The sequence below is a fragment of the Haemaphysalis longicornis genome, unplaced genomic scaffold (genome assembly GCF_048455015.1).
Source record: "Haemaphysalis longicornis isolate Haplotype H1 unplaced genomic scaffold, Haemaphysalis longicornis Haplotype H1 scaffold_2, whole genome shotgun sequence".
Taxonomy (NCBI): Eukaryota; Metazoa; Arthropoda; class Arachnida; order Ixodida; family Ixodidae; genus Haemaphysalis; species Haemaphysalis longicornis.
Window position 1 is genome coordinate 252,997,577 of NW_027526295.1, and position 13,012 is coordinate 253,010,588.

Below are 13,012 nucleotides of genomic sequence, written 5' to 3' on the forward strand. Positions count from 1 at the left end.
TAACGCGTTGAAGCTATGCACGGGTAAGTTATGTGTAACCCAGCGGAGGGGTAAGGCTTATTCTCGTTACCTTGGGCTAACAAATTCCGAAATCTTGTACGGGCCCCTTTTCGCTGCTTGGGACCATACCAAATATACAGCTTTTGTGGCAAGCAGTCGACCTTGCGATGTCATTCTCAGAGGTAGAACGACTCAACCACTAAGCCACCGAGGCAGACGTACAAAAAAAAAAAAAAAGAAAGTTTTTCTTTGAAGGTTTTCCTTCCTTCCTTAATTTCTTTGTTTGTTTGTTTGTTTTTTCAAATCTGTCTAGTGGACGCTAGCTGAAGCTCACTTTTGAGCGCACTTGGAAATCACCTGAAGCACAAGATTAGGCCCAGTAAACAAGGTTGCTGTGCTCCGAATTTGTTCGCTCGAACGCGGATGTAAAGTGAAGCACCATGGTAAGGCAGAACCCGAGCCCACAAGCTGTTAAGACTGATAAAGAAAGAACAATAAATTACAATGGTCTTTCACTCCGTAAAAGCGGGCTATGCGCAAGCCCCTCCTAAATGCCATTTGCAAGAAAGTTTATTCATCTTTCTCTCTCCCTCTCTGCCGGTGTTGTCCAGCTCGTGCCCTGCGCGTGCGTGAACACACACGGTCCAGGTGGCAAGACACATCCCCACTGCGGCTTCACCTTTGGGCTTGTTTCATTTCTCCAAACCACCGGCAACCGACGAAGATTCGTGCGGCGAGGACGCGCCTCTTGCGCGCGCAAGCGCACAACCTTCCGTTTGTGCCCAACGCATCCCCACGGGAGCCCGGCCCACTAGGCGTGAAAACGGTGCCAGCCGAAATGAAAAACCAGCAGACCGCACCACTGCAGGCCGAGATGGTGCTCGGCCGGGCCTGGGGGTTCCCGGAAACGGGCCGCCAGAGAGCACACAGCCAGCGGCAACGGCGTGCACGCTCCGGACTGCGTTGCACAACGCCAAGAGGCGAAGCGCGTGAAACATTCGACGCCGTGCCTTCGCACTCAGACAACCGGGAAAAAATTAGAGTCATTCCACGACATGGTACCGTATTTCGTGTGCAGGTACGTCCCCCCCATTTCTGCCGTCATTGTTTATCCAATTATTCCATTATCGTTCGTCTAATTATTTCTGCAGCCCTCGAGGACCGCCCCGTGGCTATGCACGGTGGCGGGACTCACTCGCTCCGCGTGCTCCAGGCTCCAGCGCCACGCACCGATTATCCTCGACGTCGCCTAGCAACGCGTTCGCCCGGAATTCTCTCCTCCTGTGACCTTGACTGAGAGGTTTCTCCCAGCTAGGCGGCGTCACATTTCGTCTCGCCTATTTCACAGACTGCGACCTACTTACGCTGCCGCGTTAAATGTCGACCAGCCGTCTTCGATGCCATCCTGCGGTGCAACTCTGCCGTCGATGTCGCAAACATTGCAGCGGCGCTGTGTATTTTGTAGAAAGTGGCAAGTGTTTGTCACGAGGCAACGAACGTTGAGGAGACGGCTAACGCGTTTCGGGCAAACAATGTCCGCAAGCAAAGGACGACGCCCATTACAAGTCTTCAACTTGCCACGAACTTTGTAAAGTGACTAGGCATCCTGTTAGCTCTGGGGGCGCTCTGTTGGCCCAAGTGAAGAAAAATCGCGTAAACACCTCTGTAAAGGACAGGAAAGCACACAGAGACAGTTGAAACTGTTCACGCTGGATAAACAGCCCTTTCGAAGAGTTCCCCCCGACGTCAGTTTCTGAGCCTTCCTCCTCAGCGATCCGCGCTCATACGCACCGCTCTTGTAACAGAGCGTCTTTCAATCTACACCCGCCGCGGTGGCTCAGTGGCTAAGGCGTTGCGCTGCTGAGCACGAGGTCGCGGGTTCGATTCCCGGCCGCGGCGGCCGCTTTTCTGATGGAGGCGAAAAGCAAAAAACACCCGTGTGTTCGAGATTTCGACGCACGTTAAAGATCCCCAGGTGGTCAAACTTAATCCGGAGCCCTCCACTACGGCGCGCCTCATCGCCTGCGCTGCGTCGGCGCGTTAAACGCTACAATCAATCAATCAATCTTTCAATTTAGTTCCAAGCCCAGTGGTGTGAAACAAACGCGCTGATAGACGTGTGATAGACCAGCAATATAAAATCGGAATTGCAGAGCTAGCGGAGCGATGCTTACGTAAGGGCTGTGGTCTGCCACATCGTCGCATGCGAATGAAATAAAAAACTATGTGTTCCCACATACCCAACTGCGCTCCAATGCACCGTTTTGGGCAGATAAACGACAGACACATTGATACATAGCAGTGCACGGTAATAAAAAAGAAAAAGAAGTGATTAAATGCTGACGTGCTGTTCTTTCTTCGCCGTATCCTTTTTAACGCGTTTTTTTTTTGCGATTATATTGCCGGAATATCGCCAAAGAAGAGCTTCTTTAGATACCCAGAAAACGCTTATGCAATAGGGCATGTACAGCTTGAAAAAAATAATTTAGCGCGGTTTTTACCCAGCGTCGACAATGTTACTACGCTCATTCGTCGTGTGTGTGCAGGGTGAATAGATTGGAGCAGCAAATTTATCGGAAAGAACTTTCACGCCGAATTGAATTAGTGGACGTTCATGGCTGTACTTCCTGGTGTGCCGCTACGATCGGAGAAATATAGACGCAATTTTCTGCACAGCAGTTTTAATCGTAAACCTTTCCCGGCTCTCAAAAATTGCTCCGCACCTTCGAACCGTTTGTTGGAAACGGTTCCGGGAAAATCTTCTTCAATCTCGCCTTTTTTTAGCACAAGGACGAACGATCGCCCGCAATACATTGGCGGTGTTCCATTGGTCATGGTAATATTCCAGAGCTATACGGGTAGTATAATCTGCAGGTATCGCGAGGATTAATGGGGCAACCGGGCCCCACTCGGCCAGCGAGATATGAAAGGAAAATAAACGTCCACAAAAACACACCAGTCGTAAAATTGGGAACGAAATTAGGAAAAAATTATTCATCGAAAGGCAAGCTGTTGTGACGAGCATAAACGACGAATACCGTTCACACCGAAGTATACATAGACAGTGGTTTGCTCCCGATAAAGGCTCCTTCACTGCTGCCACCATGCGAATATCGCTTCCTGTTCGTTCGCATATACGAGAGAAGTGGGATAACGTATGACCAGCCAGACCACACGCAAATTAAGAGAAACGATGCGCACCGAACATTGCAGCTAGAGCCGTTGCTATTCCGCCCATTACCCTCTCTTACTTTCTGCATGGGAGAGTGCTGCATGAAATATCCACAAATAGCTGTAATTTATAATGGTCCCTGCCAGCATCCCACGCTTAATTACATTTACATTCACGCTACCTCTCTTTTCTACCCCTGGGGTTTTGGAAAGACTACGTTAAACACACGCTTTTTGTTACGTCTTAGAAGCGTTCATCTGATTCGCAGCGAAGTGCAGAAAGTTTTGACCTGGAACTGAAGCAAACACACCCTGCACACCTTGATTTTACATAAGCTTCGGGACTACTGATGAGAACTATGACCTCAAGACTTCTCCTTAAACCCATTGCAGTGAAGCACCGAAACCAAATCATTGGTCGCTTTAGAATACACAACTAAACCTTCCACTTACTTGCGGTGTACCTCGGGGAAGTAGACTTTACCTTGTCGTGTTCCTCGCTTGCAGCACTGATAATTTAACTCCAAAAGTTCTCGTGTGATCTTTTCCTAGCATTAGCTGAGTAAGCAATGAGGTAACCGTAACAATGTTGTTTCAATTACGCGCAATTTGAATGCTGCGTCAGTAAGACGAGCCTTGGCGTATTGGCTCCACTATGATGGAAGTTATGAATGATTGGTTGTATATACAGTTGGAAGGTTGAATTCCCGTTTTTAACATAAACCAGTAGATATTTTGTTGGCAATCTCCAGATCGGGCTTTAATTACGAGTGCGGCTATGGTAACAAGGCGAATCGTTCATATCTACACCTTTATTCTCCCGTGAAATTCTGCAATAAGTATACATTTTCATGTACTATATGTAAGCCACAACATTAGGCTTTGGTTACGAAAAAATACACGTTATCAAACAACCCTTCTTGTCATATTGACAGATAAAGAGGGGAAAAAAGGGAGGGAGAAATAAATCTTGTAGGCCGCCTAAATTTTTTCCATGTAGAAAACACGTTGCCGTGCAGAAAAAAAAAAGTAAAAGACGGGTTCGGAATGGGGTTCCGGCTGTTATCGTTTCGTTGTGGTTGAGTCCCCAAACTGGTTCAGTGAGTTACATATAACAAAACGGAAAAAAAACACAATTTAAACTGTCTGGTTTAACGGCCCTGCGCAACAGTGTGCCGAGACGGCTATAGGAACAGAGCTGGCCATGGACTGGCCCCTCTGGCATCTTTATTTTTCGGTTAGAATCGGCATCCTCTCCATAGAATCACGCATCACGCACGACATAAGAGCGCTGGAGTTGCGCCTGTTTACCAGTACGTTACCTAGCTTAAGAAGCGATATCTTTGAATACCGGCGGTAGACTTTTTAAAACACAGCGAAATGTGTGTAGAAGGAGCATAATGCTAGATATCGATTTTATTGTATGGGCACCTCAGAAAATTTTTCCGCAGACATCGACAGAAATGTCTGCTAACATAACTGCAATAATTAGGATTATACTACGCCATTGTTCACAAAAATTAGCGCACAGGAGTTGAGTATTTTTTGTCCGCTCCCTAGTCCCCACATTCAAACGCATGCACGGGCCCTCACTCACCAGCAAGATCTCAGAAAGCAGCTTAAAGGGACACTGAAGTCATTTGTAAACATTGCAGGATTACTAGCTCAAATTGTATACTCCGGGGACAATAGGCCATGTTTCGACCACTCTGGGCGCGTTTACGCGAATTTATTTAGTAGAAAAATCAATTCGAAAAGGCTGTCCTCCTCTCTGCACCCTCGCCCATTTTCTGTGGTGTTTTCGTGTGACGTCAGGAGGAGATGAGCTGGCAATTGGCTGCGCTACTGCGCGGCTCGCCGACCTACCGACAGAGTCAGTCGGCCCAGCGTTTAGTCCGCCGGCCGCCGACGGGTCGTCGCTATTCGCTCGCTCAGTTGAAACTAAGCCACAACACGTTTGTCAATAGAAGAATGTGCCTTTCTTTACTTTGTTAGTTTGTACACGGTATCAAGCTCCGAGTCCGGGTCGCTCCACAAAAGCGCTGCACAAGTGCACATGCGACGCTTCAATGACTGGTACGAGAGTAGGAAAATCTAAGGCCACTTGAAGGCGGGAGAAGAGTCAGCGAAGTCAATATAGGTACTAAGGAAATAAAAGCAACTGAAACTTTTACCGTACAGCGCAATACTAGGGAGCAGGAAGCACTTTTTTGCGTTGGGTGATCAAGCACAGCGGCCAGCAGAACGACCACACATCTACGAACGCTTTTCCTTCGAAGAAATTGTGGACGTTTGGTGGACGCGTACTGCACGAGCGCTATACAAAAAATAATCACCTAAGGTACTTGAAATGCTAAAACTAAATAAAAGTGTAACCTCGCTGTACATTATATACCTTACATATCCAACCACGGTAGCGCTGGCTCGTGGCCATGTGGTTTGAAGCGATAGGATTATTGTTTTGCAAGTCGCAAGTTCGAATCCCCGAGGGTACATGTTTTTTTTTGTAAGTTGATTTTTTCGTTTGCGGCCGATGTTTTCTAAACTGAGTTCACCATTTCTTGGGTTGGGCCGCAACGTTCACTGCTCCAAGAGCGAGTTCGCAGAACGCGCGCAGACTGACACTGTGCTGCGCTAGCGAGTTCTCGTTGGCGTGCTGTTGCCACCAGCACCGACTGCTTGCGGGCAGTGGGCACAGGCGAGAATCAGCAGATCCGTGGCCTGGTTCGAACACGCTTTTTACGATGCAGGCATGAGTGAGGCAAGCTCCAAATATGCGGGAAAAGCGCATGGCATTTGAGCGTCTGCGGTGACGCGGAGGGCGTTCATCCACTGTGTTGGCCTCGGCTAGTGATTGCTACGATTCCAAGCCGTCCTGGGAGGCTTATCTTAGGCATTTTACGACAGACAACGTGGCAGAAGCGCGGTACGACGATTACTGAGATATCGAGAATGCCCTTCCAACGATGCCTTCGGATGTCAAGCATGTTGTTTTACAGAACCGAAACCGAAACTTGTTTGAATGCTAACCTTGGACATCGTCCAATCAAGGTACATCTCCTCCTGTCGTCACAGCCTTTAGTTGATGCGGCCGCCATAGACCCTGCATGGTAGCTTTTCTTCTTTCCCGCTTTATAAAATAATTACCGACTTATCAAACGGATAAACGATGAAAAGTGTGTTAATTTGAGCCAATCTACGCATTTCAAGCAAAAACGTGAGCTTGACAAATTCATTTCAGTGTCCCTTTAAACTTCCAATGCATGCACCTCAAAGCGAGAAATAGCACGTTTCCCCGCTAAGACCGGCCACATTATGTGTTAGCTTCATTAATTAACATTTTTTAAATTAGCAATCGCACTTTTAAAGCGAGTAATCCAACCCAACCGCTTGTGCTGTCGTTTCTGGATTAACACATTGGCCCTTATTTTGCAGAAAAATTATGTTCATAGGCGCCAAGTTATTAGGGATAAATAAATAAATAAAACGCGCGGCCGAAATAGGTCTTGTTACATATCATTCTCCCTGTCGAATTTGGGTGACCCTAAAAACAAAAAAACTGTGGTTGATTTCTCTGTCATAGGACTCGGTAAAACACAAAAGTGAAATGTGCAGCGAAATCTGCCGCTGAGCATGATTTGCGGGTCGGCGGCTGTCTTGTGGGTGTGCTTGGCGAGAGACGTCCTGCTATCGGGTCGTTTCGGCAAAGGTGTACTGGCGTCATTTCCTTGACGGATATGATGTCAGTGAAATCTGGGGGTATCACGGCCTAAAATACTTTAGTGTTCAAATATAAAACCCGAAAACGAACAACCCTAACTGTATAACGTACTCTTTAGTACTAAAGGTTGCTTCTCCGCAAGAAGAACCTGTGTGCAGGGGTGCACCCTTTACATGCCGCTTGCTTCGTTGTACCATGGCTTCACTTCCGTGACGGATATGACGTAAGTAAAATCTTCGCGAATCCCGGAATAAAACACATTCGTGTTAAAAAACGCTTATGTCAAAGGGCAGCTTCAAGAAGAACGCGCTTTAAAAGGGAAGGGAAGAGAACCATCAGAGAGAATTTACATATACCAGCAGTTGCAGGTTAGCGGCTTACGCACACAATAAACTAAGCCAGCGCCTCATTTGTCACATAGCGTGCCTGGTACGAAGAAAATTTTATTAGGCACAGGGACAAGAGTTGGAAAGGTGGCTTGAAAGGCCTAGGCTTCTAAAAGAAACAATGCCATTGTTCGCAAACTTCCGGCAGCATAAGCGCCCGCGTATTTTCTCATTCTCTTCAACCTCTGTTAACGTCTTTAGCCTGTAGTTTGCTGTGACGTGCCGATGAGTTCATGCAGGAACGCTTGACAAAGAGTCCTTTCTTTCAATTTTTTTAATTTTACAAAAGGCCACTACCAAGAGCACCATGTCCTGTATTATCTTAGTACAAAGGGAAAGCGTATCCAAGACTAGCGTTGCGTGTCTCACCAGTGCTTTTATAAGATTTTTTTTTTGTAGGTTGACTACAGGTTGATAAAGCGTGGTTGCGTTTGTGCTGTTATGTTCGAAGTGCCGTATTGAACTTAATTTAGCGCTGCTGACCTGCGGGGATTTTTTCTACATTTATCTGAGATCAGCGTATAAAAACGGACCCCGATTCATCTCAGAAATTGCAGCATATTGTTCGAATTCGCTTCAGTTGCTTCAAAATATGTTACATGCACTAACACCTGAAATCTTGGCAAGCTACCATAGATTTTTTGTCTCTTGCCGGTGTTCCCAGACATATTGGTTTTATCCTGTGGTCTGAGGCAACCTCTGCCTTCTTTTTTTTTTTTTTTTGCTCTCATGGATGAACTTTCGAGACAAACCTCATAAATTATAAGCGAGGTTACGATCAAATTCATTCATATTTTTCATGTAACGCGTGAAATTGAAAGAAATCAGAGCCCTTTCACCATGGGAAGAGGGAAGTACACCGAAGCTGGAGATCTGGTTGCATTTGCTATGTAGGGGTTTGGGGGATTTGCTACATTGAATAATAAGGACAGTGGTCCGATCTCTACGTCACAGGCTAAGGCACACATGATTGTTGGGCAGTGGCAATGACGTTTTGTTATAGCGCCGCTACACTAATCACAACGCAGGCTGTAGCGCGCCGCACAGGTGGCCGCCGAGGAGCGCGCCGCATTACACAATGGCAGCAGGAAGATAGACGCCTCGCGTGGTGAGCAGTATACGCGACTCGGCAAATAGTCGGGGGTGGTGGATGGAGAGTAAAAGGTGGGGCTGCAACCACAATCCCTGCGTGGATGGCCACAATTCACTGAGCAACCGTCAATGTGTGAAATGCGGCTTACAAAGACCAAGCTTTGCAAGATATATGGATCGGTGTACGACCAAGCTTACACCGATCTTTTTGAAGTTGGCTTCACCTTTAAACACAAATGCTTTGTTGGGAAGATATGTTGCAGGGACAATACGAGACGTAAAAATCTGAAGGCATCAGGGGATTTTTATATTTTACGTGTTTTTCCATACGCTGAACATCCGCCTCTAGAACTCTCACACTTCCTTGGACCCTGGCGAAATCGTGAGGAGGCAGTGCTGGGTACAAAAATTCTGCTTACTTTTCTTGCGGAAACAGGGCTTGAAGAGGTTCTGTGAACCCTCTGAGCATATACATTTTATATATGTGTACATTTTCTCTTCTCCTCCCCTTTCTTTCTTTCGTTTTTTTTTTTTTTTTTTTGCTCTGTTTTTCGCGGTCACCTCACTGTATTCATCCCATCTGGAGTAGCAAGCCCCACCGTTAGTGGGGCTGACCTCTTCAGCTTTCATTGAAGGCGTTTTCTCTCTAGGTTAACTGAGGCGCGCACGAGACGGACCACCTAACGACGAGCAACGTATGTCGCCAGCAAGGGTAAGTCGCAGTGCTTACCAAATGGTGAACAAAAGCCAAGTCCCCGAGTTTTCGTTCCAAGCGGGCGCGATGAGTGTGGAGGGCGGGGGGAGGGCGTAGAAAGCGAGGTTCCAAAGCGACCACGCCAAATAAGAGAACTCGTACAGCTTGAAACCCACCAAAAACTCCTCACCAGGCCTCGTCTCAGCATCATGCTTAGTCTTCGTCTCCCCCTCCACACAAACACCGTGATACCTACCAAAGTTAAACTCCAGCGAAAATTCAAACGCCTTCATACGCAAGTTTAGGGGTTATTTTTATGTTACCGAAGATCACAGCCGAACACTGCCAGAAATTCGGAGAGGTAGCAAATCTCTTTCACGCATCCTTGGGGTGCCCCATTATGTGGCCACGAGAAAACATTCAGGAACCAAACATACTAGAGTCATAAGAGGCAGCCCTGGCCAACTGCGCCCTCGAGCAAAAGTTGATCCGAAGAACGCAGATCAGGGCAGCTGAAAGTGGGGCCCTGGAAAGACTCGCCCCACACACTTCTCTAGATCCACCTTCTCACCCTCTCGTTACATCAATATAGTTTACTGACACTCTGACTGACGCAAATATCGTTGTGAATATCGCTTTGCTGTAAATATCGTTGTCCATGGATGACGCACCAAGAAACAGCGGGGTCGGACGAGGGTGGGAGCAGGGCTCAGAAAGGGCAGAGTAGCGGAGGAGGGTAGGCCAGTGCCGCACCTACAAAACGAGTCACCTTGACAGGTAAAAGTACCCACGATGCCGAACGGGATACTCCTTGCGTCAGCGAGCGAACGGAACAAGCTTCAGCGGGTGCTGTCGAGGGGCTGGTCAAGTAGTGACGGGCGTGGCCGCGGAGTCCACCCGAATATTCAAGAGCAGATCAGCAGGTGGCCCAATTGGGCTTTTGCCTTCACAGTCGTGGGTAGTTCTAAGCATCCTCGTTTTTTCTTGTTGAAGTTGGTTTACTTTATTCTCTCCAGCTTCTTGGCCAATCCCCTGCTCAAGGGTATGTTTTTAGAGGCAACCAACCAACCAGCTGCCAAGAGCTATTGCTATCGCCATTTGACCCTCCTGGAACGCCGCGTCGAACCACCGAGGTAGAAACGTCGGTTGGGATTCAGCTCCGAAGTCCTCTGAGAAGACATGGAGGAGGAGCGCAACGTGTTCGCCAAGGATTTCGTGGTGGAGAAGGTTCTCGAGTACATGGACACCGAGGCGCTGTTCACGTGCGCCGAGGTGAACCGGCAGTGGCAGTCGCTCGCCCTGTCCGTCCTTCGCAGGAAGCTCGTCTCGGTCTCGGTCTGCTGCGCCCCGGTAAGAGCTCGCCGCCTCGATAGCAAGATCCTCCCCATTCTTAGCATTTGTAAATCGTCTGTTGACAATTTCCGAAACCCGGAGTGAATTTCCGAAACCCGCAGCGCTATCACTAAGCGCTGCATGTGATCAGCTTTGCCGCTTGAAGTGGGGGAAAAGGCAGGCTAGGAAGCGTGATTGGACGCGTACGCGCACATGGATGTCTGGACATCAGAGGTGCAACGTCAGATGGCGCGTCGAGGCATTTTGCCACGCGCTCGCGCGTCCCGGCTTATTTTGCCGCCGTGCGTACTTCGAACGCCCATCCGCCCGGCGTCGGCGAGAGAAAGTGGTTGAGTCACTTTCAAATCACTTTCAATGCGTTAAGTCACTTTCAATTCCTGCCAAGGCACGTCCATGAGTTCAACGGCCGTCCCTGCACATCGTTTTTTTTTTTTTTTCGTTAGATGATGTAATTTATGTGCGACAGGCGCCCTTTCCCGCGGACGCCCCTGCGGACTCTGGCTGGTTGCGTGCTTCCGCCGACCTTGCAAAGTAATGTCTTAGTGTCAATGGGTTGAGTAAACGACACTCTGCGTCTGCTCGGGCCAACATGCAAGCGTATAGTTAACATTTCGTAGTGCAGTGAAGTACTCAGTGTAGTAAGCTTTGATCATATTACCAAAATATTTTCGACCGTGTCTAACACTACTGTAGAGTTTTTTTTGCTACTTTTTATTACAACTTTACTCACCGTTCCTATAGGTACAAATTATTAAAGCGGTGTTACAGCGTAAGTAATTCAGGCGCGCTCGTACATTTGCGGTATTTCATCCCGGAATATGTCGGTGGGTCCCAGGATAGCTTACATCGAGCTAGTTAATGTACGTTTTTCTTAGCTTTGTAATGTTACCGAGCGGATGACAGGCCACGCGAGCGTCAAGTGGTAATTCTCGCAGCGGAAATGATCCGGAGGGCGGGCAAAATACGCGCCCAAATTTAAAACGAAAAACACCGGAAATATAAACATAACTCAACGGATACCAATCGCCTATCAGCTTCTGTGCAGTTCGTTCGGAGCTATTGGTAGATGCGCGGGCATTACATGCAGATAATTTCGGTTGCCGTGGACTAGAGAAAATGGCTACATGCGTATTACACTCACGTTTCTGCGCACGGAGTAAGCGAGGCAACAAAAAAAAAAAAAAAAAAAAAAAGGCGCGACGTAAGATTGAAGACTTCCAAATCGGCACGTGTTCGCAAACACAATTACCGCTTAATTTTGCGCGGAGAAGCCCATGGTACGCGTTCTGCTTGCTATAAAAGGGCTCGCGTTTACTGTTCGCTGGTTATGCTTGTGAACGTGGCGTCATCCCTCTGGCTCTCGAGTAGTAGTGGGGTAACGCTGTCTCGGAGCGCTGCCTGCAACTGGGAAATCATCGGCCATGAACGAATGCGCCCTGAATAACGCTAGATAGTTCTTCCAACGAATTGGGGACGACCACTTATTCCGCCTCTTTTATCGCCTCCTGTTCCTCGCCCTGTTCGCTTCATGGCCTTGCGAACGTATCTTCAACAACGATACGTACTTTGTTGCCATTTCCCTTGTTCCCCCTGCGAAGGATACCTACGCTTCCCTTTTATAGCGGCCCTCTAGCGAAAGAACACGTGGATTGGATAGGAAAGACCCTGACGGGACTCTTCTAGGCGCATCAAATGCTATTGATCTATTAAAGAACTTCGGCACGCAGTTTCATCTCAGGGCCTGCGCGTGTCATCATTTATGCACATCCTTGCAAATGTCCCGCTAAGTTAATGGGCCGTTGTGGAAGAAAAATTCTTGACGTCCCGAGAGAAGCGGGGCCGTTGGAGACGCGCTACTGGCTTGTCAGGATCCGCGCATGCGGCTTCGAATTTCCACGTTGAATATAGGGCGCACTTGGAAAACTGCAAAGCGATCGTTGTCTCGGTCCAAACGGAAAGAAAGCAGTTGACAGTGAGTATGCACTTAGCCATTGTTCGTGGTTCGCGAATGTGTTGCTGCATTATTATGGCTTGGATGATGAGAAAAAGTTGGCCGCGTGCGCCAGCTGTTAGGAATGCAGCTCCAGCATTTCTATTGCGTACCCTTACAGATAGAGTAAGCTGTGCCGTTATAAAATGCGAAACCACATGAAAATTTTCTGTTATGATGGCGGAGGTATTTTTCAAACCTTTCACCAACTAAATGGGCCATTTCCGCTGAAGGAACACGTAGATAGAAGATTTGCGATCATGCCTACTAAATGCTGTTTGTATTCATGGACCACTTCAGAAATCTTTGTGAAGCCTCGGTACCTAAGGGGACGTAGTAGACAACGCACGGCCACAGCGAGATCACCGCAAGGTCACCGGATCAAGGGAATTCACGGATATCTAAGATAAAGGTACCTGTGAAGCAACAACCAGGCACTTATGGCGGCACCAGCGACGCCATAAACGAATGTCACGTGACTCCCGTCTACGACGTCATTGTTACGGTTGACTTGCTTGCAACTGAGGGGTGTTGGATGGAGGGGGCGTCCAGGAAGTGATGCGGTTCACCAGGTGGAAGAATAACATGACTATAAAACCCCCAAT

The 13,012-nt window shown here is 48.0% G+C and overlaps 1 protein-coding gene across 2 annotated transcripts in view; it reads left to right on the plus strand.

Annotated features, from left to right (window-relative positions):
- The first annotated feature begins 749 nt into the window (after positions 1-749).
- The window catches only part of LOC144167741 (uncharacterized), a 35,803-nt gene continuing 23,540 nt past the window's right edge, over positions 750-13,012 (plus strand). Inside the window, exons 1-2 of one of the 2 annotated variants that reach the window (XM_077696921.1) lie at positions 953-1,078; positions 9,021-9,082. In XM_077696921.1, the coding sequence (XP_077553047.1) occupies positions 9,068-9,082 (15 nt within the window). In that variant the 5' untranslated portion in view covers positions 953-1,078; positions 9,021-9,067. Of the gene's footprint in view, positions 1,079-9,020; positions 9,083-13,012 lie in introns of both variants that reach the window. The other variant, XM_077696920.1, reaches the window with a different exon arrangement.